We start from the raw sequence: 24896 nt of genomic DNA on the forward strand, positions 1-24896 counted from the left end.
AGCCTTACTCTAGGTATATGTGTTGTCATATATCTTGCATGGATTACTTGCTACCACATTTATCTTTTATCCCCTTTCTCTCAGGTGCACTGTTTGGTATGTTGGACACAGAAACAGACTCGCGCATGAGATCTGATATTCATGACACATTGAACAGCATGCTACAGACACTTGCAGCTCAAAACCTAACACATTGGCTGGGACTCTGCAGGGATGTGCTGTCTGCATCCAAAAGCAGCAAGGTAGCAAAAGGACCAGAGGTTCAAAAGAGGGATGAAGAACAAGGTTGAAAATTTTACATAAAATATTTTGGTGGTTAACTGGATATAAATAGGGGCTTGAATAAGCAAAGAGTGCACTTTGATCTCTATAGAAATCAAATCAAATATTTCTGTTACTTGAAGACTTTGTGTATATGAAATACATTACCTCTAGTCTTAAACATGGATCCCTTATTCTTGATCAAGAGTTTAGACATTCCCATTGGGTAGGGTGTACATGTTGATATAGTAAGAATACTTTCAAGTATTTATGCAAGGAAAGAGTTCAGATTCCAGAAGACTGGTTTGGTAAACCATCATGGCTGGGGTCTTATCGCTTTGGTTCCCCCACGTGGACCTGGTTTTGTTTTGGTTTATCTACATAGCCACTTTGAAATCACATGAAAACACTGCTTAGGTGGAGTGTCGCAGGGAATCTATGGTCACAGGCATTCATACTCATTACAACATTCAGAGCTTGGTTGGAAAGCCTTTACTTATGATAACTGAATCAGAATATAATTATTTTTAAATGAATAAAGGCTGATAGTTTCTAAATAAACTGTTTGGGGCTGCATCGGTGGGGGTAACGAAATAATTTCAATATATCAACAAAGTTGAAATGGTAAATTGGCCACCGTTACAATTATAAAAGCTAACGTTTTTGAGCATTAGCCCTTTGTCGGAGCAAATAGAGGAATTGTGGGTTGTGTGTGCTTTTAAAGGCAGAAAATGGAGCTACGTGATTTGAGCTACATGTTCCCACCAATCACGTAGCTCTATTTTCTGCCTTTAAAAGTACACACAACCCACAATTCCTCTATTTGCTCCGATGAAGGGCTAACGCTCAAAACGTCAGCTTTTATAATTGTAACGGTGGCCAATTTACCATTTCTACTTTGTTGATATGTTGAAATTATATTTTTAAATGGCGTTTTGTTTTGTTGTAAACTTTGGTACACAAATAGAGGGCGAAGAGGCAGGCGAAGGTGACGCTGATGAAGGCGGAGGAATGACAGCAGGAGAAGCTCCTGAAGAAACACATCCTAAAGTGGATCCGCGATGGCCAACCAGAGTGTTTGCAACTGGATGTATCAAGAAAATTATTGTTGTCTGTCAATCAAAACAGGGTCACTTTGATTTGGTAGTAGCACGCACATTGCGAGAGGAGACTGGAGAGGGTGAGATACCTTTAGAATAAACAATTAACCTTCTGATAACTCCTCTCTCTCACCAAGCCCCTTCATTCAATAATTCCTTAGTCTACCCCCCTCACTTCCCTCAGACGACCCCTCACACCTTCCTTGGTGTAACCTCAAATCCTCAGTCTATTCTCTCCTCCCTCCCTCCTACCTCAGGGTACCCCCTACCCCCACGACTTTCCTGAGTTTATCCCCTAGACCTCCCTCAGTCAACCGTCATTCACATTCCTACGTACCCATGTTGATAGGCAGGACCCATGTTGATAGCAGTTTTTAAAACTGAATTGGTTATCCTGCATAAATATGTTATTATTAACAATTGGGGCTTGTATTTTTCTATTACACTAAATATGTTATTATTAACAGTTATTCCATGAGCGCACGTTGGATATGAGATGATAGATAGCCAATGAGGTGCGTAGTGCCGAGTTGGCTATAATCATCTCATATCCATCAAGCACAAGTGGAATAATTGTTTTATTTAAAAAAATGCCCCAAGATATTAGACAAATCTTCTTGACTTTATTTTGTAAGAAGAAACCCGATGTTACAATGTACAGATATTAGATTATAGTATATTGGCTCATATACCATAATGGCTAAGCCAATAAAAGGTCTTGAATTGCATTATCCAATGATCCAGTTTTAAATAATTATTATTATTACTGGTATATCCCCTCACCCCTCTAAAACCTTGGAAATTGATCAATCCTCCCCTTGGGCTTAAGAGCATTTATAGCTTACAGAGCTCAGTTTCATTGAATGATACATGGCTTCCATAATGGATGAAAATCTTTGTGATCAAGTTTCTCACTTGATCAGAGACAAGGTGGTATTTAGAATTTTGTAACTGAGCTATAACCATGCCTTATTTTTTTAAAACATGGAGGAAGCTTCTTATGTTTTAATCAATGGATGAACTTTGATGAACTTTGACTTAATTTAGTTTTCTTTGGCAGACTTTCTTGTTATGCATCTTCAAGAGCTTGTCCGAATGGTGTTCATTGCAGCCACTGCAACATGCGATCATTTGAAGCTGGAGGGACTTAGCACTTTACAGGTAGCTTGCTATTCATAGAAACTAGAAATTGCCCTTTTCATGTTTAAGAATTGGCCATTTTCCTCATTAATCAGGTTTATAATGTCCCTTTGAAGTAGAAAAAAAGCAATTGAATAAGAATTATGGACAGTTTTTTTTATTTTTTTTTATTCAGTCTATGCCTGTTAAATTGGTTTTCCTTTTTTTTCAGGATGTTGTCAACATGTTTGCTTCAGTTCCCGATCCTGATTATCCAGGGCATGTTATTCTGGAACAGTTTCAAGCTCAGGTGAGAAATGGCTATTCACTATAATAGAAATAAGAATAGGTTGCTGTGACGCACTTACACAACAGTATTCTTCATTTTAGTCATGATGAATAATTGTTGGTCAAAATATTTAAAACAATACAAACTGTGTTTGTGACTACAGTAAGACAACTACATAGACCTGCATCTCAAATATAAAAATTTTTGCCATGAATAGGTTGGGGCCGCTTTGCGACCAGCATTTGCCTCAGATATGCCATCTGATGTCACGGCCATGGCATGCGAGGTAAGAAGTGACACTTTATCATGTGATACAGGTCCTAAGCTCTGTACTCCTCTTCTGTCACCTGCTATGCCAAAGTAATCCCTTCCCCACCCCCTCACCCCCCACCCCCTCACCCAGCACTTTATCATGTGATACAGGTCCTAAGCTCTGTACTCCTCTTCTGTCACCTGCTATGCCAAAGTAATCCCTTCCCCACCCCCTCACCCCCCCACCCCCTCACCCAGCACTTTATCATGTGATACAGGTCCTAAGCTCTGTACTCCTCTTCTGTCACCTGCTATGCCAAAGTAATCCCTTCCCCACCCCCTCACCCTCCCACCCCCTCACTCAGCACTTTATCATGTGATACAGGTCCTAAGCTCTATACTCCTCTTCTGTCACCTGCTATGCCAAAGTAATCCCTTCCCCACCCCCTCACCCCCCCACCCCCTCACCCCCTCACCCCCCCACCCTCTCACCCAGCAGAGAATGCCTTGTTATGTTACTGACTTGAAAGCTTTTTCAGAGTTGGAATTTAACGACCAGAGAAGTCTATGGTATAAGTAATAGCTTATTGTTAATTGTGCTATTGTTTCGTAAAATGAGACTGTCTTGTCAAACAATACTTAGTCCAGTTATGTGAGCATAGTTATGTTTTCAAGTAACTTGTCAGCATTACAGCAAATGTATTGACCATAAACTATTTGATATTGTAATTTGGTTATATATAAACTAAGTTGAAATTGTAAATTGGCCACCATAATGAATAAAGAAGGCGATGTTTTGAGCTTTAGCCCTTCGTCAGAGCAAAAGATGAAGGGCTAACGCTTTTTTATTCATTACGGTGGCCAATTTACAATTTCAACTTATTTGATATAACCAAATTACCTTGTTACCCCGACTGATGCAGCACCACAGTTTCTTTAGAAACTTTCAGCCTTCATATTTGATATTGTCTTATTCACAGGTTTGTAGTGCGTGGATTGCCAGTGGTATTGCTAGAGATCTTAATGATGTACGTAGGATTCAGCAACTGTTAGTTACCAAACTATCAAAAGTTGGGGAGGCCAAAGATTCTTCTCTACAGCTGTACAATGAGGCAGCTACTACTATGGAGAAACTAGCAGTTTTGAAAGCTTGGGCTGAGGTAATGACAGTTTATAACATCAGTGAACATAAATCTGCACTTTTCAAACTGAGAATTCAACACCTCACTTGTGCAGCATCAATTGTTGTGTTAATTGCAACTCGAGCAATTCTCTTTGGGTGAAACAGCTTCGTGATTTTTAATTTTCTATTACTCAAAATGTGAAGTTCTAATGAAAATAGCTTATTGTTTTAACCTGCCACTCTGACTCATCTGTGCCTATTCACCTGTGTCATCTTTTTACCTTAAACACAAAGGCGCGCTATAAAAGGAGCCTTAGGTCCCACTGGACCATTTGTCAATCAATCGTCGTGTGATGTAGAACTCTTAGAGTCAAGTCAGCTTGAGCTACAGCTACTCCAAAGCAGTGAACAGCGAGCGCATTCCTCAAAATTGTTTTATGTCTTCATCACGATACAAGAATTTTTGAGATTTGTATTTCCTTTCTCCAATGGAAACTGTCTTTATTTGTGGCGGTAAGTTTGAGATCGAAGTAGGTGGTTCGCACATTACCTCATGCCACCATGTTGGTGGAAGTAAACAATAGATATCTCATTAGCTCCTTTTGTTCGTCTACCAGAATTTAAATTTGACCCTCACACATCAACGGTGAGTGACAAATGACCCTAGGTCTTCCTAGGGAAGACTTCCTTATATAGCGTGCCTTTGTGTTTAAACATTTTTGGAGAAAGAATGGAGGGGGGCATGGGGGGATATACCTCTCTTTGTTAAGATGTTCCCCTATTTAAACAATAGAGTGTTTCTGTTGAGGAACTATTGGTTGATAGTTGCCCTGTGGATATTTGCCCGAGAAGCGAAGCTTCGAGGGCAAATATGCTAGTTTTAAGAACATCAAGTTTCCAAGGGGCAACTATCAGACTGATAGTTCCGAGACATAAACACTCTATTGTTTTTATTGTTCACCACTAAATTTTCTTCCATGCCTACAGCTTGTCACAAATGTCAATAATTCGCAACCGTACATTGGCTAAATAATACGTTATACCTGTCAGAATTGAAAAGTCACTGTTTTTCCAATCTGCCTAACTTCGCGGCCATCGAACTATTGAAAACTTTTCACGGATGAGTACTATCAATCCAGGTATTTTCCACGGACGGGCACTATCCATCCGGGTATTTTCCGCGGGCGGGCACTATGGGCTGATAGTATCTCTCCACGGATGAACACTATCGCGTCACGTGATCAGTTTAAACCAATAAGAACCAGAGAAAATTTAGTGGTGAACTATAAGTTATGGTAGTACCAGTGTGTACTTGGAGAAAAATTTGATAGACTGTAGAATAAACATCAAGGATATACATTTTTCTCTGACAAAGTTGAGTCTTTTTTTTTTTTTTTATTATAATTCCTGCAGGTATATATCGTTGCCATGAAACAACAGGACAGCCCATCACCGGTGAATGCTGGAGATGATGAGTTTTCTGAACCAGTTGGGAGCCTCTTGGGGCTGGTGGAACCTGAGTTGAAATCTCTCAGTAAGTACTGGCTGGGTGCACTGAGAGATCATGCACTTCTTTCTCTTCCTGCAGAATATGCATCTCAGTTGCCTCCTCAGGGTGGAATGTTCTACAGGTTCGTAATTCTTTTACTCTGGCGGTTTTACTTTAAAAACAAATTTTAGGTCAATAATTATGTTATCCATACTTTCTCAAAGATTGGCTCCTTGAATCATTTTCTTTGTTGTCAACATGCTTTGTTTGCAGTCCTGACTCAATGGAGCAAGCCAGGCCACATTACCAAAGTTGTTGGCCCTCTATTGTTCATGCAGCCTCTTTGTGGCTAAACAATGGTGGATTTGAAAGCACTAAACATGATATGGAACAAGGTAAGTGTAGCATGACTAACTTAACAGCGCAGGCAACCAGTTATTTTTTTGGGTGTTAATTAATCAATATTTAATCCCCTCTTATCCAGGTATAGATTCTCTATTAGACCCCTTGAAAGAAAAAAAAAAAACTGGTTCCCTGTGGTGCCAAGTTGTAATGCTACAGACTGTATTGTAAATCCATTAAACACCAAATAAAAACATTTTTGGGTTTTGTGATTTCAGGAATACCAAATGAGCCCAGAAACGCAAGCGCTATCAATATGGTCACAACTGCCAAGACACCAACAGACATCAACACAGATTACTTTCATTTACTGGTTGGAATTTGCATGGAATCTTTGTGTTCATCCAGAGCAACCCAACCCAACAGCACAGTGTCTGCTTGTCTAAATGCATTCTACAGCTTACTGGATTCTCAGTGGCCACGCACCCTAATAGGAAATGAACAGGTTATTTGACATCCTGAGCCTATATCTTCGACATGTCAGAGAGAAACACAGTACTCCATAATACTGTGTGGAGTTTTTCAAGGCACTGTTTCAGAAAATATCCCTAGTACCCTTCCCCTTAGGAGGTTTTCTCATTTGACTTTACTCTTCCAACCCTGAGTAAATTCTGTTCACGTTCATTCCCCAGCTTCACAGCCCTCCCCCCCAGTCCCTCCTGCTTTGAAATTTGCAGATGCTAGGATTTCTGAAACATCATAATAGGGACCTTAAGCAGTCAGGACGGCAACGCCAAGGAAGACTTCAATTAAAAAATGAATTTCTACTCTTAGTTAAAATTTCAAAAATGGCTACCTGAGCTTACTGTCTCATACGGTGCCACAGCTCAACTTCAGCATGACATATAAAAGTGAGTTCCAATTGGAAATTAAAATAATTTGCTGTCACGGTTTCGGTTCGCAGACAACGCAAATTTTGGCGATTTCATGTTGTTGTTCTGCATAGGACGGCTAAGAAATGTACAAAGTTTCAAAATGCATGTGCTGAGCTATTGTTCTGCTAATTAGATCTCTTGCTTTTCCACGACCTTGTTGCCGTCGCCATCGTGGTTGCTTAAGGTCCCTATAGATTTAAAACCTTGATTCTAGAATTTTGTTTCGTCTAGTGCCATTTCAAATTATTTCTAAACTCACAATATATTTGAATTGGATGATAGTATGAATTTGTTTTATCTTTTTTATTCTCCCCACTTGGTCCAAGTATATTTTAAATAATTGAAATAAATCTTCATTTTCTTCTTCAGATCCTTGGTGTTGAAATGTTAAGTGTATTACACAGAGTACTGCTAACAAGGGACTCACTTGATATCCACTTGGCTGCTGTGAGAGTTGCAAGACAGATTGTCAAAGCTGCTCAAGAATCATTAGATGGGAAAAAAGCTGCAACTGCAGCGTAAGATTAATTGGATTGGTTACCTTTCAACCAATATGCTAATAAAATCATTTTAGTTAAAATATTTTTTAACAGTTCATTTTATTGCTTGTGATACGGAGGGTGTAATTTGCAGGTTGCAGGTCGCAGGTTGCAGGTTAAAGTACGCGGCTAGTGATTTACTGTTTACAGAAACCGGAAATATCTTTAGTCTCAGGAAATTGTTTTTTTTTTATTTTGTAACCGAAGCCCTATAGATCAAAATTTCACAGCTTCACGTTTTTAAAGCAAAAAAAAGGTGGTGGTAGGCCTTCACAACTTTTACCTCATGGCAAAATGCTGCTCCTTTTTATAAAGTATTCTAATTGCCTCTGTTAGGTAGATTATGCAAGGGAAGGTAGCATTTTTACTGAGCTAATGTAAGTTTAGCTGCTTATGTCACATTGAGAGGTAATTGGACACAGATTGATTTAATGTGGTTTTTGTTGATTTCCTCTCTGATGCAATAGCGTTTTCTTAGACCTCCTTTGAAGCGTAAGGCTTTTTATTATGACTGAATAAGGGTCGAACTTTTCTCCAAATTGTATTCTGGATGTTAATTACTAGGCGATCTTCTTTAGTCCATGAATGTAGAGTTCTAATGCTGGGCCCAGTTTGTTAGTTTTCTTTGCAGAATGTTATTTATATTAGCACATGGAAGGTAGATCATTAACCACCGGAAATTTTGACATCTGGTTTCTTTTGCCATTTGTTGTCATTTTTAAAAGTGTGAAGCTATGAGATTTTGATCTATAGGGCTTCGGATGCAAATTCTAACTCCCAAAAAAACAATTTCCTGGGACTAAAGATATTTCCGGTTTGTATAAACTGTAAAGACAGTTTAAACCACTTAAGGGTTAACCGCGTACTAGACTGCAAAACAGTTGGTGATTTTCTGAAAATCAGTCTTGCTCTCCGCACCTAATATGCAAAAATACTGTTTCTCGTACTTCAACCTGCGACCTGCAACCTGCAAATTACACCCTCCACTTGTGATACATTTTCGTAGCGAGTCACTTTCACATTTGTAAAGCAAAGGTTACATTTTTGATCTGTTACAATTTGCAACATACAAAATGTGATGTAATGTCAGTAAATCAAGTACTAAAGGATGAGTTTTCAAAGAGCCATCCATACCACAGAGAGAAAAAAATCACCAACTGTACTGTCCACTGGTTTTTCAGTTTCGGAGAGAATAACTTTACTTTAGGGTATTAATCATAACAGATCTCATTTTTAACATCAAAACATTGAGATTTGAAGTATATTTATTTAGTAAACAGAAATGGGTATTTAATGTTGCCACTGGTTTTGTCTCTTCTCAGTTCTGAGAGCAGCTCAAGTATTAATGAAGAAGGAGAAGATGACTTAACACCAGGAAGATCCTTAGTGTTTGGTGTAATGGAGATTAGTATGTGCATCCTCACAAAACAGCTTCCAAACCTTCTCCCTTCATCTGCTGCATCCAGCCAGCAGCCAGTCATGCTTGTGTCTATTGGATCAGGGTTTAGATGTGAGTCTTCTTAATGAAAGTTTTGATATTCACAATTGATATGGATTTTGACAGACCTGGACAGAGAAAGATCTGAGTTCTTAAGCTGTGGAACTAACAGCAAGTTGGGTCATAGTCTAAATTAAATTATGTTAAGAGATTTACCCCTTTTTCTTATAATTCCACCCTTGTATGGGCAGGAGACTGTAGGCAGTGTATATCTGTGATTACTATATGAAGGAGATTCATATTTATAAAATTAATATACAATGGTCTACGAATACAAAGTAGATGAATCATGTATTGCTTTGCTTTCAGCATTGACAGAGGAGAGCTCCAAACTCGTATCTGAAGTGCTATCAATCCTGCCATTTGTCCCTGGGCTGTGTACACCAGAGGCTTCTGTTAATGCTCTACCAAGTGTACTTTACCTTCTCACCTGTGCCCTGCGTGAGGTGGCTTCAATTCAAGACTCCACCTCACAGAAAACAGTTTCTGCTGCATTACATTCTTTAAAACTGCTTACCACATCTCCATTTACACAGAACCCCAAATGTTCCAAGGACTGGATTGACTTGCTGCAAAGGTTTAAATTATTTATTTGTAGACTTGAAAAAGGACAGATCATAATTTTCTTCTCTTAAGCCAACAGTTTAAAGTTTTGTATGTGTTATTTTGCTGCATTTCAATGTAAACCCCATTTTTTTACAAAACAGGGCCACATATCTCTTTTGTGGTAACCCTTTAAGTCCCAAGATTCAATTAGTATTTCTCCCTTTTGACTTCCATTCAGTTCTTTGTGGGTTAGACAGGAGAATTTGGTGTAATATCAAGATAACACCTTTAAGTTGATAAGCTCATTTACTCTCATTACCTGTTTGCAAGTTAGATAACATTCGAATTGCAAGAGGAAGTTTCATACAAATCACTTCCGAGGTTAAAGGGTTAAGTGAATATATGCATTTTTACCAACAGGTAACTTGAGAGAACAAATTTGATAAGGGAAACAAAATCTGTCAGCCGTCTCTCTCCCAAGATCTTCTCAGCAATTCTCCTCGCTGTCTGCCATATAATTCTTGTGATGTTACTTGGGAGAATTTTGAATTGAATCAATTAATAATCCCTTAGTTGAGATTTCTTTTATTCTCATCACTTGTCTCCTTGATATTGTTTTGATATTGTAAGGAGAAATTCTGTCTAGGTCACTCGTGGAGTTAAAGGGTTAGTAGAATCTTCAATAGCCTGGGTGATGGTATACAATTGTATCATTAATGACATATGAATGTGCATTATTATTACTCACATTTTTTTCCGTTTTCTACCATTATGATCATAGTGCTTTAGCCACTGTTCTGTCAGATGCCAAAGCTAAAGAAGAATTTGCAGCTTTTGGTGCAGTATCTGAATCACCTGTTATGGATGACTCAGTTGTTATGCTTGCATTAGCCATCTTCATTCTCTCTGCACCAAAAGAAGTAGTGTTGGCATCAGACCTACAGCAACAGTGCATTAAACTTTTTACCAGGTGTCTTAAATCAACAATGCAGGTTTGTTCAGATTCTAATGGTGTAAAATTTATGTCATGGATTTGCCATGTGCTCCTGCATCATCATTATCAACATCATCTTTATTAAATTGCTTTTTATTTATCAAGATTCCTCTTTCCTTCTATTTTAAAAAGAATCATTAAAAGTTCAGAACCATTAAAAAATTGTTTTAATTGGCAAGACCTTTTGTTGAGGGAGTAATAACTTATGGAACTTAAAAACTGAAAATTAATTTGGATTAGAAATAAGTCACAAATTAATAATAAATAAATAAATCTTGAACTTCCTTTTTTGATGTCTTGTTCTTTTAATTTAGATTCAACTAAAAGCTCTACAGACATTGGAGTCTGTCTTCCAGTGTAGAGAGCGCAGTGTTGCTTTTCCTTTCATCAATGCCTTAGCTCCTCACATTGTGATGATTTTGAATGATATGTGTGTTAAGAAGCCAAGCAGTGAGGAACAGGTGACAGTCACTTTAGCTGCCATCGAGATCCTGGTGAACTTGGTGGAACGGACAGATGACCATTTAAGTAAGAAGCTGAGGCTTATATTTCAACTTTGCATGCATCCTTGAAAGAATTCCTTGCATCAAAATGCGTCAAGTCATTTTATGTGGCCAGTAGAATTCCTTTAACATACAGTGAAGTTCATGATTCTAGTAATAGCTGGGAAGCTTGCTTGTGAGCCAGCAGCAGTAGTCTTTACATTTCAAAGGGGGTAAATTGGTAAACCTATTGAATAAGGGTTGTTTACTGGATTCAGGGCACTTAAAAACATGTATTTGTTCTACTACATTCTGTTTTCATTTTGTGTTTGTTTCAGAGGTGCATATGCTAGGATTGCTTGTACCAATCCTTATATCATTGCTGTCAGACAGTGCCAACCTGCCAAAAGGAGGGAAAACAACCAGGAACCTCCACGATCAAGCTCTACAGAAACTCATGAAAATTGGACCCAAATACCCTGGGCCTTTCCGTAGCATCATGAATTCACAGCCTGAGTTAAAGTCACGTTTAGAAAGTGCAGTTAGAGCAAATCAGGCATCAGCCAAACCAAAGCAGCCAGCTGTCCAGGCTAAAGTGGCACCAGCACAGCCATCCATTAAGTTACGCATGGACTTCAGTAACTTCAAATAGCTGGCTTGTTGTTTAATACAATCATTAGTTGAGTGTGGCATGGAAAAAGTTTGGATTGTCACAAACAGTCAAATGTGAAAGCTGACCAAATGTCAAGGGAAAACAGTGTCACTGGAAAAGTAGCTAGTTGCCCATGACAGTAACACAGTTTTAACATCAAAATGTAGTTGTTAAACTTCCATTGCACCTCACTCAATTGAAATTATAGTGTGTGCTGTTGTACCATACTCACCGTATGACAATAGATCGATAGTTAAGGTATAACAAATTAATTACAATCATTGAGTTTTATTTTGTACAAAGAATTACCAGATAGGATATAAACATACATGACTACAATTTTAGTTCAAGCATAAGTAAAATGTAAATGAACCTTATACATTCAAGACAGCCTTTCCTATTAAATAACTGACATTTTGTGACAAAAGAATCCTGGCAACAAATGCATCCTCTTTATCTATATTCAAATGCAAAAACCTGAAGAACTTCTAGAGTTCCTTGACATCAAATAGCTAAATTTTAACTTAATCAACACACTGAACAAAGGAAAGGTAAAAATAAACCTCTACGACAAAAAGGGTGGAGTTACATGTTATTTCTCTTAGTGCTCATTCTTCACTGCCCTCTTCTTCTTCTCTCCTTTGTTCTCTGTATTTGTTTAACGTGTCCACGTGTTGTTTGATTGCTTCTTTCTCTTTGTGTTTGATGTACCTGCATACCTCCCTATAACGAGAAGAGGAGTGAAAACATTGTACAGGAAATACTTATCAGTCACAAGTAACAATGGCTAAATATAATTTTTCAACCCAAAACCAAATTGTTATCTAGTGGAAGAAGATTGATCAGATCAATATTGATATTCTTCCTCTATGTGTGTTACAAAATATGGGTTGAACAAGGGGACAGGTGACTTCACCCTCCTCCCCCAGGGCTGAACCCCCTCCCCCCATAATCTACACAAGTTTGTGATTTGGGATCATTATAAAAATTTTAAACTGCTGGACACTGTGAAAGTCTAACAATGTGCACATTACCAGCTTCCAAAAGAGATCAAGGCAAAGCCACCAACTGCATATCGACAGGACTTGAAAACGTGCACTGCAATTACATCAAACCAATATCAGTCAATGGAGCTTTTCACAATCATTCTTTGTGGGAGACTTGCCAAATTTGAATTAAAAAATACGCTGTGTCTCCATGTCCGGCAGCCGGACAGTGTTTTCAAAATACTCTGTGTCCGGCAGTCAATTTCTTTTTTCATTTTCAGTTAATAATAACAAATCCTTCTTTATATGGCTGAAAACTTCGCTGTTTCCACCATAGCGTGAGTTTTTGTGAGCTAGGCAACCGGTATGCTGGTATTCCTAACTTTGAAGCTCGCCACAAGCTACCAGACAGGAAATTGAAAATACTCCATTCCCGGCAGTGGAATATTTTCCTGAATATTAAGTCATTACACTCAATATAATTTATTCGAGCTATACCATCCCAGGTGGTGTTACTGTTGTTTACATGGCTAAAGAGTATGATTACCAGTTTAGAAACTGCCATGAATTGTAGTGTTTTCCACAAGCTTCCAGACACGAAATCGTAAATACTCCATGTCCGGAAGTGAAATATTTCCCGAACATTAAGTCGTTTCACTCCACATGTATTTGTATCAACACATGTTTATGTTAATGTATGTATCTATTTTCAGGGAAGTACGCAGCCTGGGAGGGTGGTTTGCGAGCGCCAGAGTCCGGAGGTATGCCCCCCCTGAAAATTTCGAAGAATCATGTTTTTGTCCGCATTCCTTGCATTCTGAGGTCTCGTTACATCATATGTTTAATTCTAATAGTTCCTCTTTTTTAACACTCCCCCCTAACCCTAATTCTTTGTGGCCCACGGGGGAGGGAAGGGGGGTTCCAGCAGTCTTGTGTACATAAAATGGTGTAGCTTGAATCTATTGGGTGATTTCCAGTCCGTACTGTGCAGTCTCAGCACCCTAATGTTTATAAACATTTTAAGTCTCACTCGATGGAATGCGAATCAATGTTATTCAGTACGAATGACATACCTTGTCTTTGAGTCCTTTCAGATTCTTTTCCCAACACCTTCATTAATTTTTACAGCTGCGAAGTTGCAAGGGAGCAGGAGTAGCGCAATGGTGAGAGCACTCGCCTCCCACCAATGTGGCCCAAGTTCAATTGCTGGACCCGGCGTCATAAGTGGGTGGAGATTGTTGCTGGTTCTCGTCCTTGCTCTAAGGGTTTTACTCTGGGTTCTCCCTGTTAGGAATGTCACGATGCCTGTAAGCACGTGTTACATGCCTGTCCTGTTCTCGGGAATCATGGGATTGCAAGACATGTGCTCGCAAGTATGTACTTTTGGCTTGATGTGGATTAAAAATAATTGTTGGGCTTTATCGAATTTTTTATCCTTGTGGTGACCTAAACCATTCAACCTTTTCCCAACACTTTCTTCACAATAACCATTAGTTCTTAATTCTAATTTGATCTGAATGCACAGACACATTGTAACGAGCTAATGAGAGCCTCCCTTTATCATCAAGTGATAGGAGAAAGATATGTGCCATAATGGCGGTGGACATAAAACTTTGAATTTACCTCATGTAATTAGTGACGAAATGTTTTACATTTTTTGATGTCTTACTTGAAACAAAACAAACAAACAATTCTCAAGAGTACGCAGTATGGACTGGCCACAAAGGGTTGGGGTTAAGGGGGAGTGAGTGTTAAAAAAGAGGAACTATTAGAAAACATATGATGTAATGAGACCTCAGATTGCAAGGAATGCGTGCGGACTAAAACGTGATTCTTCGAAATTTTCAGGGGGGCATACCCCCGCACTCTGGCGCTCACAAACTACCCTCCCAGGCTGCGTACTTCCCTGAAAATAGATATATACATTAACATAAACATGTGTTGATACAAATACATGTGGAGTGAAACAGAAACATAAGCTCATCGCGTCGTGTGTGAAACTCGAGTAACTGTCAACTGTTATAGCTCAAATATACTAAGTAGAATTACTTAATATTTGGGAAATATTTCACTGCTGGACATGGAGTATTTACGATTTCGTGTCCGGAAGCTCGGGGGAAAACACTGCAATTCACGGCAGTTTCAAACTGGGGAGCAACTTCAGAATACCCGTCCACATCATTTACATATGTCGGGAGGCTTCGAAGAATGAGGTATAACACAATAGACACTATTCTCATTTAATGACATGTAAATGAGTGGCCGGGTATTCTAAAGTTTAGCCCAAACTGCTAATCGTACTCTTTAGCCATGTAAACAACAATAACACTGCCTAGGATGGTATAGCTCGAATATATTGAGTGTCATGACTCAATATTCGGGAAAATATTCCACTGCCGGACACGGAGTATTTTCAATTTCCTGTCCGGAAGCTCGTGGCGAGCTTCAAAGTTAGGAATACCGGCATACCGGTTGCTGAGCTCACAAAAACTCACACTACGGTGGAAATAGTGAGGTTTTCGGCCATATAAAGAAGGATTTGTTATCATTAACTGAAAATTAAAAAAGAAATTGACTGCCGGACACGGAGTATTTTCAATTTCCTGTTCGGAAGCTCGTGGCGAGCTTCAAAGTTAGGAATACCGGCATACCGGTTGCTGAGCTCACAAAAACTCACACTACGGTGGAAATAGTGAGGTTTTCGGCCATATAAAGAAGGATTTGTTATCATTAACTGAAAATTAAAAAAGAAATTGACTGCCGGATACGGAGTAGTTTGAAAACACTGTCCGGTTGCCGGACATAGAGACACAGCGTAAAAAAATATGAATCTATCAAGAAAATATTGGTCGACTTACTTGTCTTAATAAAGCAACCAAAACCAGTGAACAGGCCAGCACCAATTCCATACAAGAGTGACTCCCGGGCACAAGGCGTGCGTTCGATAAACTTTTTAAAATTCCAGTTATACTGAAAACGGCAACAACATAAGATCATTTACTAATAAAAAATGTAGGCAAGATTTCCGTATAACCCCATACCTCATTATGCATACAATCCTTGCATAAGAGAAAACAGGCAAAACGACAGATTACCCTTGGGACTTCGACTTTGTTTTTGACTGGTATGGGGTTATACGGAAATCTTTCAAAAATATATGTTGTTAAAAGTCAACGGATATCTCGTCAATTTGTGATGTATACAAACCTTTTTCGCAGTACCGGAGTCAAACACATCGTCCGCCATTTTGTTTGTTATGCAATGAATTGGTCAGCAGTTGACACCGTAAGTGGTAATCAGCAGTACATGGTTGACAGCCTCCAGGATGTTTTTCAAGATGCTCCCAGATGGCTGACAATACTTTACTTTGAAGAAATTTCCTTTATCGTGTCGGCAAGCTGTAACTCTAATTAAAAAATGTCCGACTACCCAGTGCTGTTAAACGTCTATGACATGGTGAGTAAAGTCAGGTTATTATCACACAGAGAGCAGGTTGAAAATATATCGTGAGAGGAAACAGATGTGAAAGTAAGTCATTAAGCTTCTTCCGACAGTGTTTAAGAAGAAGAATCTTTATAGTTCTTATTGTTTCTTCTTTGTAGTACTGGATAAATCAATATACTTTCCCCGTTGGTCTTGGTGTGTTCCATTCAGGAGTAGTTGTACACGGGAAAGGTAATAACTCTTGGCTTAATTGACTTATGAAGCGAGAAAAACAAAAGTTTCTTAAAAATTTCGAAGTCTAGCCACTTATTGTTTTTTCATCGTTACTGATATTATTTCCCTGAGTCCTTGACAATGAAAATGGAAAGGCGCCTATAGAATACATTAATATCAAAGACTGAAACGTTTTCTAAAGGATCTCAGCGCTTGTAATATTTACGACAGGTAGTTATAAGTTTCAAGAACTACGATTATATTGCTTATTTCTTTTATTATTTATTTAGTTGTTTGTTTATTTATTTTTAAATCTACATTTCACAATTTTTAATTTCACTTACGCAATAATGAGTCCTATCTCTACACATTTTTTTTTTCATAACGAATATCTCTGAACGTCATCCTCAAACTATATAGTATTGCTTCACATTCTTTGCATGCAATCGATTATTCAACCGAGGCACACTGGTTCTTAGACGTTTCCGTGGGGTATACGCGAAAAGAACACCACTTAAAATACTGTTATGTTAATTAGCAGTTATCAATGAAAAAACATATATAATAGCGTGAGCTACAATTGTTTCACTGAATCTTTCCGTTTTTCAAAAGAGAATTTGACTTTAAGTGGCTCCTCAAAGTTAAAGAACTTCAGTAAGAAAAGGCTATTTGACTCTTAAATTCCCACAACTGATTAATATGTTAGTTCTCTCTGCAATTTCCACACATTATCCAGCAAAAAGGTAACAAGAATACTCAAACTTATCAATGTAGAAGTTGTTGTCTTGATCTAACACCAAATTCTCATAACTAGTTTAACTGTGTAGCAGCTAGAGGAGAGAATTAACAATCAGATCTTGGGAGTTGTAGGGTTAAAAACAGCAGTGCTAATTCAAGTAGTAGCCAAAAGTCCATCAAATGGGCCTATATTGAATTTGGTATTTTTTAAAATATTTTTTTTGTAGATAACAATGAAATGACCTATCCTGTATTTTTTTTTTTTTCATTTTCTTCCTTTAGAGTATGCATTTGGAGGACATCCATACAACTGGTCAGGAATATTTCAAATGAGTCCAAAATCACCTGAAGTTTTAGGAGAGGAATTTAAATTCAGGTTAGTGTATCCGATGTGCACTGCATACCTCCATCAGTTTCATTAGAAGACTGCTCTCTCAGCTATGCTCTGAAAACCCAGTAAAATAGTTTTAAGAGTGTTCTGTTTTCTGTATATAATAAGCATGAGTTAGACACAAATTTTGATTGGTTCTTACATTAGAGGACAGATGTATAGATGCCCTCACCATTAACAATGTTTTGCTCCTTTATCAGATAAAATAAATTGATTTAATGTTTTGCAAAAACATATTTTTATTATTTCTATATTGATGTACTTTTTTCATTCAAGGGAAACTATAGAAATTGGAACAACAAACCTTATACCCAGTGAAGTAGAGGTTCTCTTGAGAAGAATGGGAAATTCATATCAAGGACGTTCTTATCATCTCATAGACAAGTATGAATGCAGGGCTCAACACTAACTTTTCAACTTACCAGCCAAGTGGCTGGTGACATCTTAGATGTTACAACAATTTCAGTTCGTTTACTAGCCAAACTAGCTAGTGGAAACCAAAAACCACTACCCAAAACTGAATTTTTATTAGTCTGTGGCTAGTGGGCTACAGTTATTGTCAAGCCCTGTGAATGGGTTATTTTCTTCCAATGGTTGAAAGAGTTTACTTGGAGATAAGAATTAAATGCAGTTTAGCTTGCTAATGTTCATGATTTTTATTACTACTAGTTAAACAGTAACAAGAATGTTGTAATTAAACTGTTAACAATGCACCAGCAAAATTTGGAGACGTAAAGACTTAGTAAACTTGAACTCTTAATAAACATGTAGTTGCCAGTGATTTCTAGAATGTAGGTTAAACTCATAATACATTAATAAGAGCGGAGTAACTAATTGCAACAATGAAATAACATAGGAAACATGGATAACACAGGATGAAATATGAAACAAGCGAAGATAGAAGACATTACCTGACGATTTGGGAATACTGCGTAAAGAACTAACATTGCTAGACTTTGAAGAAGCAAAGTCCTTGCAACTTTAATAACCTGCACGAATGTGGACCTATTATTTTATACTATTCATGCGCTCGGACTGGGGCGAGTTGGGGGATTGGTATTGATATTGAAATTTGTCTACTAATTATGATTATGACCAATTTCTGTTTCAGGAATTGTAATCATTTTACTTCAGAATTTTGTCAGGTTAGAAAAGTTCCTTCATCAAAGTATGGCAAAAAAAAAACCAGTATTTCTGGTTCTACGCAGTATCCTTGGAACCAGACTGCTTTAATGATAATCATCAACTTGATCTGTGTCATATATAATTTATAGTTAATTATTAAGTAACAGACCAAATGCCAGAAATTTTGCAGTTCAACCTCACCTTATTCAATCAACAAGAGAGTTATCATTTGACAGCTGCCCTTTCTCTCTTTTTCTCTCTTGCATTTGGCATCTTTCTAGGTGGTACCGAAGGCTTTGTGGCCTTATGGGCCTCAGTAAGGGAATTTTTCGTAACATTTTTCAATAAAATAGTGGGCATCACTCTCAGAATTGTACTCATTTTTTAAATATATGGCTATTTCCTCAACTTAAATGTGGTGTCATTGATTTCAGGCTTTGTGTAACAAATCAATTCCTGGCTGGGTGAATAGATTAGCATCTGTTGGTTCATATTTGCCATTTCTCCTTAAATGTCTTCCAAAAGAGTGGATACGTCCTGAGCCTTATTCACCGGTTGGAAGCCCTGGCTATGAGTCACGCCCGTTTGATGGTAACAATTTAAGTTCTCATTTCATGCATTTTTTTCTTTCCATTATTCAAAAGCTCAAGCAGTGAGCTGCTAATGATCTGCAAAAAATGGTCAATCAAATGTAATAACATCAAATTTTATTGTGCTACAAGTAATATTTTGTCTCATGTGAAGTTGTATCTACAACTTTCTGAGGAAAATAGCAGATTGCTTGTCCAAACTTTCAGGAAGAACAGTCATTTCTCACAAAAAATAAAAACAAGCAAACCCAGTAATCAAATGATAAAGAAATGCTGATTTATCATGATTTGTTGGCAAGGTACTTATTTCATACTTCTGCATTATTCAAGGTGTTGAAAACTTAATATTAACTGACTGATTCTTTGATTTAGACAAGAAACCCACTCCTTAACCACTGAAACCAGTAAAAGCCATGATGTTGCATAGAATGGTTTGGAACCTTTGAATGTTTTATTACAAGCCATTGACTCTCAAGTTATTGATTGTTATCAACAAATTTTTCCCCTAGATTTATCAACATTGGATGAAGATAGTCAATGCAAGTCCAAACATAGCTGATGAGTAGAACCGGAAACATCCTAAAGCATTTTCTTACAAATACATCAGGAATTAAACTAGTTAGCTGTTATTATTCCTTATGATAGGGCCAAGAAAAGGCTACAAAGAAAAATAACTTTAGTCACAAAGCAAAGGGAACGATTAGTATACATGTTACACTTATGTCACTGTAACCATATTCAAACCTGAATTTCAAAACTGGTGACATGTTGCAAGAATAGGAATGGTGAAAAGGTGGCTCATATAATTGATAGGAAAGGATAAAATAATAATACCCACCATTTCAGAATAATGCAATGTAAATAGGAATTTCAGTTTTCTACAAATTTATTGTTAGATGGTCACTTTTCTCTAGGAAGATATTTCAGCATGTTTTCCACATTGTTTCCTATTTCATTCATTTGTAATGCATTTTTCTTCTTTCTTCTCATTATTTCCCTTTATCCAAAGAATGATTTTCAGTTATTTCTTTAATACATATATATCTTATTAGACGTTTTGTTGTGTAGTAATGCTGAGTATTTTTACGAGTTGTGTCGTATTTTGACGAGCCCGTAGGGCAAGTCAAAATACAAATAACGAGTAAAAATACTCAGCGATACTACACAACAAAACATCTAATAAGTTATTTATTATCCAACACGCCAAACTGTTGTTTCTAAGGGCGAATTTCGTGGATATTTATATATGGGAGTGCGTGACAGAAGTATGCAAAGCGGAACGGAATTGGTGCATTGTTGTGTTGCTGTTTCTACTTTCTTCATTAAATGAAGAAATTTTCTGGTCATCAAGCTGTTTTTCTTCGTTCGATTCATCTAATGAACGTGGATCTATATTTGCCAGCCATTCTGACTCTTCGTCGTTGGAAATATGATTGAAATTGTCCGCCACTTTTTTTTTTCCGTAACTACAATCCAATTCTTCACTTGCGCGATGCAAGAAAACCAGTTTAACTGGTACCACAATAGACGAGTACAAATACGACGTGATATTTGTACTCGTCTATGGCGTTATCCATACTCGTCTAGGTCTAGTGGATAATAATTGAATATTACTCTTAACAACAGTATAAAACTAAGGTCAAATCATACAGTAAGTACATGGCTTGAGCCCAGAAATAGTAGTTATTTATGAAATTTGATGGCCTGGTTCTAAGTAATCCTGAGTATGACTACTGTCTGTTGTAGTGACTGAATAATTTCTTGTTAATCAAAGGGGAATTCATCATCATAGTCCATGTTTTTCATATTACAATGAAATCCAAGTTGATGTAGACTTATTGTACCTTCAGATAATAAATGAGTCTTTTTTGTTACTTAATATCTTTTATTTGAAAGATTTTGTGACTGGGTAAATTTCTCACAATATTTTTGTGGGTTTTTTCCAACATCATTTATGTAGTTGTCTTTGTGAAATAAATTTTTAAAACTTCTTTTACTGTTACATGTTGCTACGTTTCTGCCCGTAGCATAATATTTTCAGAGAAGGTGCTCCAGAATCTAAGTTGGATGAAATTGGCTACAAATTTCAAGGACTTTCCAGCACTGCCTGCAATTTACAAGGACTTTCAAGGCCTTTAATTTTTATTTTGAGATTCAAGGACTTTCAAGGCCTTGTATTTTTATTTTGAGATTCAAGGACTTTCAAGGCCTTGAATTTTTATTTTGAGATTCAAGGACTTTCAAGGCCTTGAATTTTTATTTTTAGATTCAAGGACTTTCAAGGCCTTGAATTTTTATTTTGAGATTCAAGGACTTTCAAGGCACATGCGAACCCTGATTTTAAAATGAGGAAGTCACACAGGGGACAGAGACAGCTCCCAAATGTACAATTATTATTATTTTTGCTTTTTTTTTTTTTAATTTTCCATGCTACATGGTAGGTTATTTAAGGGTGATGAATTCTCAATCCATGATAAATAATCAAGAAGAAGAAACAAATAAATGAGCACAAACATTATAGAGATATTCCAGTGGTGTCTACTTTGTTATTAAGTTTCTCTTTCACTGACTCTCAAGATTCAACAGCAAACAATACCGCCAACCTTTTGATCCAGAATCCTGTGTGCTGATCATTAGCTACCATGACCCCATGGGTAACTTCATGAGTTGAGTATACAGTTGTGTATATGTAATAGATTGATAGATTTAAAAGGTGAGGCATTTACATGTCTTCACTATCAAAGTACTGTTCTTCTTCATCTCTTCCTCGTATGGTCAGATCATCATAATCATCATTTGCATCAACTGAACTGTAGTCAAACTCTTCTTCTTCACCTCTCATGAATTTGTCTTGCATTGCACTAAGAAATTCCTCATGGAGCATAAGTTTTTCTTCCTTAGTAGGGCATCCCTTGATTGGACTCCCAGGTTCCACTGTAAGAATGAAAAGCATTCACAGAAGTGACTTATCATTGATGACCATCGTATTGCTTGCCAGTTCACAAACACATTGAATTCTACCCTTCACTTGTCTTCACAGAAGATTGTTTCACACAAACAAAAAATCATTGCCCCACACAAGTGACCCATAAAAACATTAATTTATATCAATCAACCCCTAGCGAAGTAGGGCATGTACTAAACTGGAACACTGTAATATCTCGTAACACCCTGGAACACCGTAACAGCCAAAACACAAATTTGACGGTGTTGTTTTGTTTTCCCATTACAGATCATGTAAAGATTAAAATTTAAGGGTGTTGTAGGGTCTTAGCATGTGAAATGTTTTCTTTATTTTCTCATTCTATCAATCATTAGGGTGTCTGTGTAGTCGCTGTTTCTCGTCGTTTGTTAGTATTTTTCCCTGGTTAGCTTCTGTTGTTTCTATGTCATGTATTTTTTGTTCATGAGTTTCTTTCATAATGTAGGCGTTAACTGCACTATGAGTTAACCAGTTGTTTTCTCATATAACCTAGTTTTGATCAGTTCAGAGTTTTAGTCTTCTGTTAGTCATACAGTAGTTCGCTTTCAGCAGTTACTCCAGTTTATCTTTATTTCACCTTTGGGAAGTTTCTATTCATCCAGCAGTTTTGTAGAAATTGTAACAATGTAAGTATTCAAGTTTGTTCAATGGTTCAGTGTATTTCTTTCCTGTCACTTTTGCTAGTCCATTGTTGTAATTTCGTATTCATTTATTGTTTTTAAGTTTCAACCCACATACTGAATAAATTGTCTTTATCTTTGTGGTGTTATAAGGTTACGATTACTGCGGTTACAGGTGTTACGGGGTGTTACAGTGTTCCGGGGTGTTACGGTGTTACGGTGTTCCAGGGTGTTACGGTGATACTGGTTTTAGTACATGCTGCAAAGTAGGTAAACCAATGCATGAAGTGCAGAGACAAAGTGTATGCAAAAAATCTTGCAAAAAATGAGTGAAAGCTAATTTTGAACCATCAAGGATAGTTTCTAATAACGCAGAGTGTTATGATCTTCCTAAGGAGGAGACTTTCAGAAAGGAAATGGCAAGGCTTTGTTGCCTATTTCTGTTTCTCTCAGCTGATGACAATTATTCTCTGACAATGACTTCTGCTCAGGCTGTCACAAGGTCTAACCCTGACCCAGATGGCTGCACAACTTTAAATACAATTTTTTGTTGGCATTAAGAATTTCACATTATATCCAAACAATTTCCTAAATCTAACACTTCAATTCCCAAGAACTAAACCTCAATTCTCTATATTGTTTCCGGTAAATGGCTTGAACCCGGGGGTAACATGTGAAGGCGTAGTCTGATCGTCCGGGTGAGTGTAGTCCTGAGAAGGACTGTTGTCGGAGGTAGTGACTGACGTTTCGACAATGTGTGCGGAAGTCATCATCAGAGTCCAGTGAATGATTGTTGTCAGTAGAATGTTCTTATTCCAGTTCGTGTGAAATGATTGTTTGGTTTTGCCGTGATGTTATTGGCTGTAAGACTCAAGTGACGTAAGTCGGTCACGATTGGTCTGTTTTGATCTGTCAGTAAAGTTAGGTCGTTCTTTTTTGGTCGTTTGTGATGTTTATGTCATGAATGAGTCGTTTGTATGGAGCAGGTAGCTGTTGACATCTGTTTAGGGTAGTCTGTTCTAAGTTAGTAAACCAGCTTTCCAGAGTCAGTCTTGAAAATAGTCAGTGCTGTAGGTTAGGCAATGCGCAGAGTCCCAGTCAATGTTGACTTACCAACCACATGTATATTAAAAGTGGTCTAGATTTTCCCATCTAGACCGGCATCTAGACTGGTCTAGAAAAAAAGGTACAAAGAATATAAAAAATTGGCATATAAGACACAGCCATATAATAAACATCTTATTAACAGAGCTAGGTTGGTCTGTATATGGGAGAATCTTGACCTCGGTCGCTGGTACAGAGCTCACTGCGTTCGGTCTGTACTGGCGACCTTGGTCAAGATTCTCCCATACAGACCTCCCGCTTGCATAATAAGAACTAAATAATCACCTTTATCGATTGAGCAGTCGCTCTCCATATCTGATTCTTCTTCCTCTTCTTCTAGACAAGCTTCTTGATCTCTCTGATATTCAAGATACCAATCGTTCATTTCCTTCTCCTGTCTGTTCATGATCATTTGTGACAGGCACAGATCGCCTCCAATTTCAGCTCTGTCCCGGTCAAGTTTTTCCTCTGCTGTAAGATACTGACCTATGTATTGTTCGTAAAGAAGAGGGGACCTTTTTCTCATGTTCTCCTCGCTAAAGTAATCCGTGCCTTTCATTAATCTCTGTAAACATTCATACCGTCTGTTACGTATTCCCGTTTTCTTCTTCTTACCATCAAGGATATTTTTTACTTCTTTGAGACGAAAATCTATCTCGTAATCTCCCTTTAAATGTTCGAAATTTCCAAGGTCTTCTTCAGAAAGATATCTTCCAAATCGCATAAGAAAAGAAGTTGGTTTTTTATCATAAAGCTCGTGCAAAATAGCAATTTTCTCATCCACAGCTAATTCGGGTTCGCCCCTCTGCTGGCTTTTAACAACAGCATCAGTGCTTGCAATACGAGAAAGCATGTGTTTCACGTTTTGGAGATGTTCATCTGTGTTGTTTTCTTTCTGAGGACATGCCGCCATGTTGTTTTGATCCCAGGCCCCGGTTGTTCATGGAATCCCGCAGTGTTTGACGGGTTAGACAGGAAGTGGACCGAAACGAAACCGAAACGCGGGAAATTTTCATTGATCAATAAATAATATCGTTTTCTGTCACATGATACACACGGGATCGTGGCGTAACCGGTATTA

The 24896-nt window shown here is 37.7% G+C and overlaps 4 protein-coding genes across 6 annotated transcripts in view; 2 read left to right on the plus strand and 2 right to left on the minus strand.

Annotated features, from left to right (window-relative positions):
• Nucleotides 1-12198, plus strand: part of LOC111330392 (HEAT repeat-containing protein 5B-like) — a 25556-nt gene extending 13358 nt beyond the window's left edge. The window contains exons 19-33 of the mRNA XM_088724836.1: nucleotides 85-285; nucleotides 1229-1441; nucleotides 2422-2522; nucleotides 2713-2790; nucleotides 2987-3055; nucleotides 4002-4181; nucleotides 5558-5775; nucleotides 5907-6028; nucleotides 6254-6480; nucleotides 7280-7428; nucleotides 8772-8959; nucleotides 9257-9524; nucleotides 10275-10485; nucleotides 10802-11015; nucleotides 11308-12198. Of these exons, the coding sequence (XP_088580962.1) occupies nucleotides 85-285; nucleotides 1229-1441; nucleotides 2422-2522; nucleotides 2713-2790; nucleotides 2987-3055; nucleotides 4002-4181; nucleotides 5558-5775; nucleotides 5907-6028; nucleotides 6254-6480; nucleotides 7280-7428; nucleotides 8772-8959; nucleotides 9257-9524; nucleotides 10275-10485; nucleotides 10802-11015; nucleotides 11308-11621 (2753 nt within the window). The 3' untranslated portion in view covers nucleotides 11622-12198. The remainder of the gene's footprint in view (nucleotides 1-84; nucleotides 286-1228; nucleotides 1442-2421; nucleotides 2523-2712; nucleotides 2791-2986; nucleotides 3056-4001; nucleotides 4182-5557; nucleotides 5776-5906; nucleotides 6029-6253; nucleotides 6481-7279; nucleotides 7429-8771; nucleotides 8960-9256; nucleotides 9525-10274; nucleotides 10486-10801; nucleotides 11016-11307) is intronic.
• On the minus strand, nucleotides 11890-15959 carry LOC111330438 (cytochrome c oxidase assembly protein COX20, mitochondrial). The gene is made up of 4 exons (XM_022935299.2): nucleotides 15815-15959; nucleotides 15466-15577; nucleotides 12656-12719; nucleotides 11890-12344 (listed from the first exon to the last, which is right to left on the minus strand). The coding sequence occupies exons 1-4, from the start codon at nucleotides 15851-15853 to the stop codon at nucleotides 12230-12232; spliced, it is 330 nt and encodes a 109-aa protein (XP_022791034.1). The 5' UTR covers nucleotides 15854-15959; the 3' UTR covers nucleotides 11890-12229.
• Nucleotides 15921-21634, plus strand: LOC111330437 (deubiquitinase DESI2). Of its 2 annotated transcripts, XM_088724850.1 has the most exons (8): nucleotides 15921-16063; nucleotides 16210-16282; nucleotides 17285-17378; nucleotides 17670-17777; nucleotides 18505-18538; nucleotides 18953-19109; nucleotides 19481-19539; nucleotides 19618-21634. In XM_088724850.1, the coding sequence occupies exons 1-7, from the start codon at nucleotides 16025-16027 to the stop codon at nucleotides 19498-19500; spliced, it is 525 nt and encodes a 174-aa protein (XP_088580976.1). In that variant the 5' UTR covers nucleotides 15921-16024; the 3' UTR covers nucleotides 19501-19539; nucleotides 19618-21634. The 2 variants fall into 2 exon arrangements, with proteins under 2 accessions (XP_088580976.1, XP_022791033.2); XM_022935298.2 differs by lacking the exon at nucleotides 19481-19539.
• On the minus strand, nucleotides 19209-24762 carry LOC111330436 (coiled-coil domain-containing protein 97). 2 transcript variants are annotated; one of them, XM_022935297.2, is made up of 3 exons: nucleotides 24101-24762; nucleotides 23825-23885; nucleotides 22010-22042 (listed from the first exon to the last, which is right to left on the minus strand). In XM_022935297.2, exons 1-2 carry the CDS (start codon nucleotides 24726-24728, stop codon nucleotides 23839-23841), a joined length of 675 nt encoding a protein of 224 aa, XP_022791032.1. In that variant the 5' UTR covers nucleotides 24729-24762; the 3' UTR covers nucleotides 22010-22042; nucleotides 23825-23838. The 2 variants fall into 2 exon arrangements, with proteins under 2 accessions (XP_022791031.2, XP_022791032.1); XM_022935296.2 differs by lacking the exon at nucleotides 23825-23885 and having other exon boundaries at nucleotides 19209-22042; nucleotides 24101-24761.
• Nucleotides 24763-24896: the final 134 nt, after the last annotated feature.

Source organism: Stylophora pistillata, chromosome 6, assembly GCF_964205215.1.
Source record: "Stylophora pistillata chromosome 6, jaStyPist1.2, whole genome shotgun sequence".
Lineage (NCBI taxonomy): Eukaryota > Metazoa > Cnidaria > Anthozoa > Scleractinia > Pocilloporidae > Stylophora > Stylophora pistillata.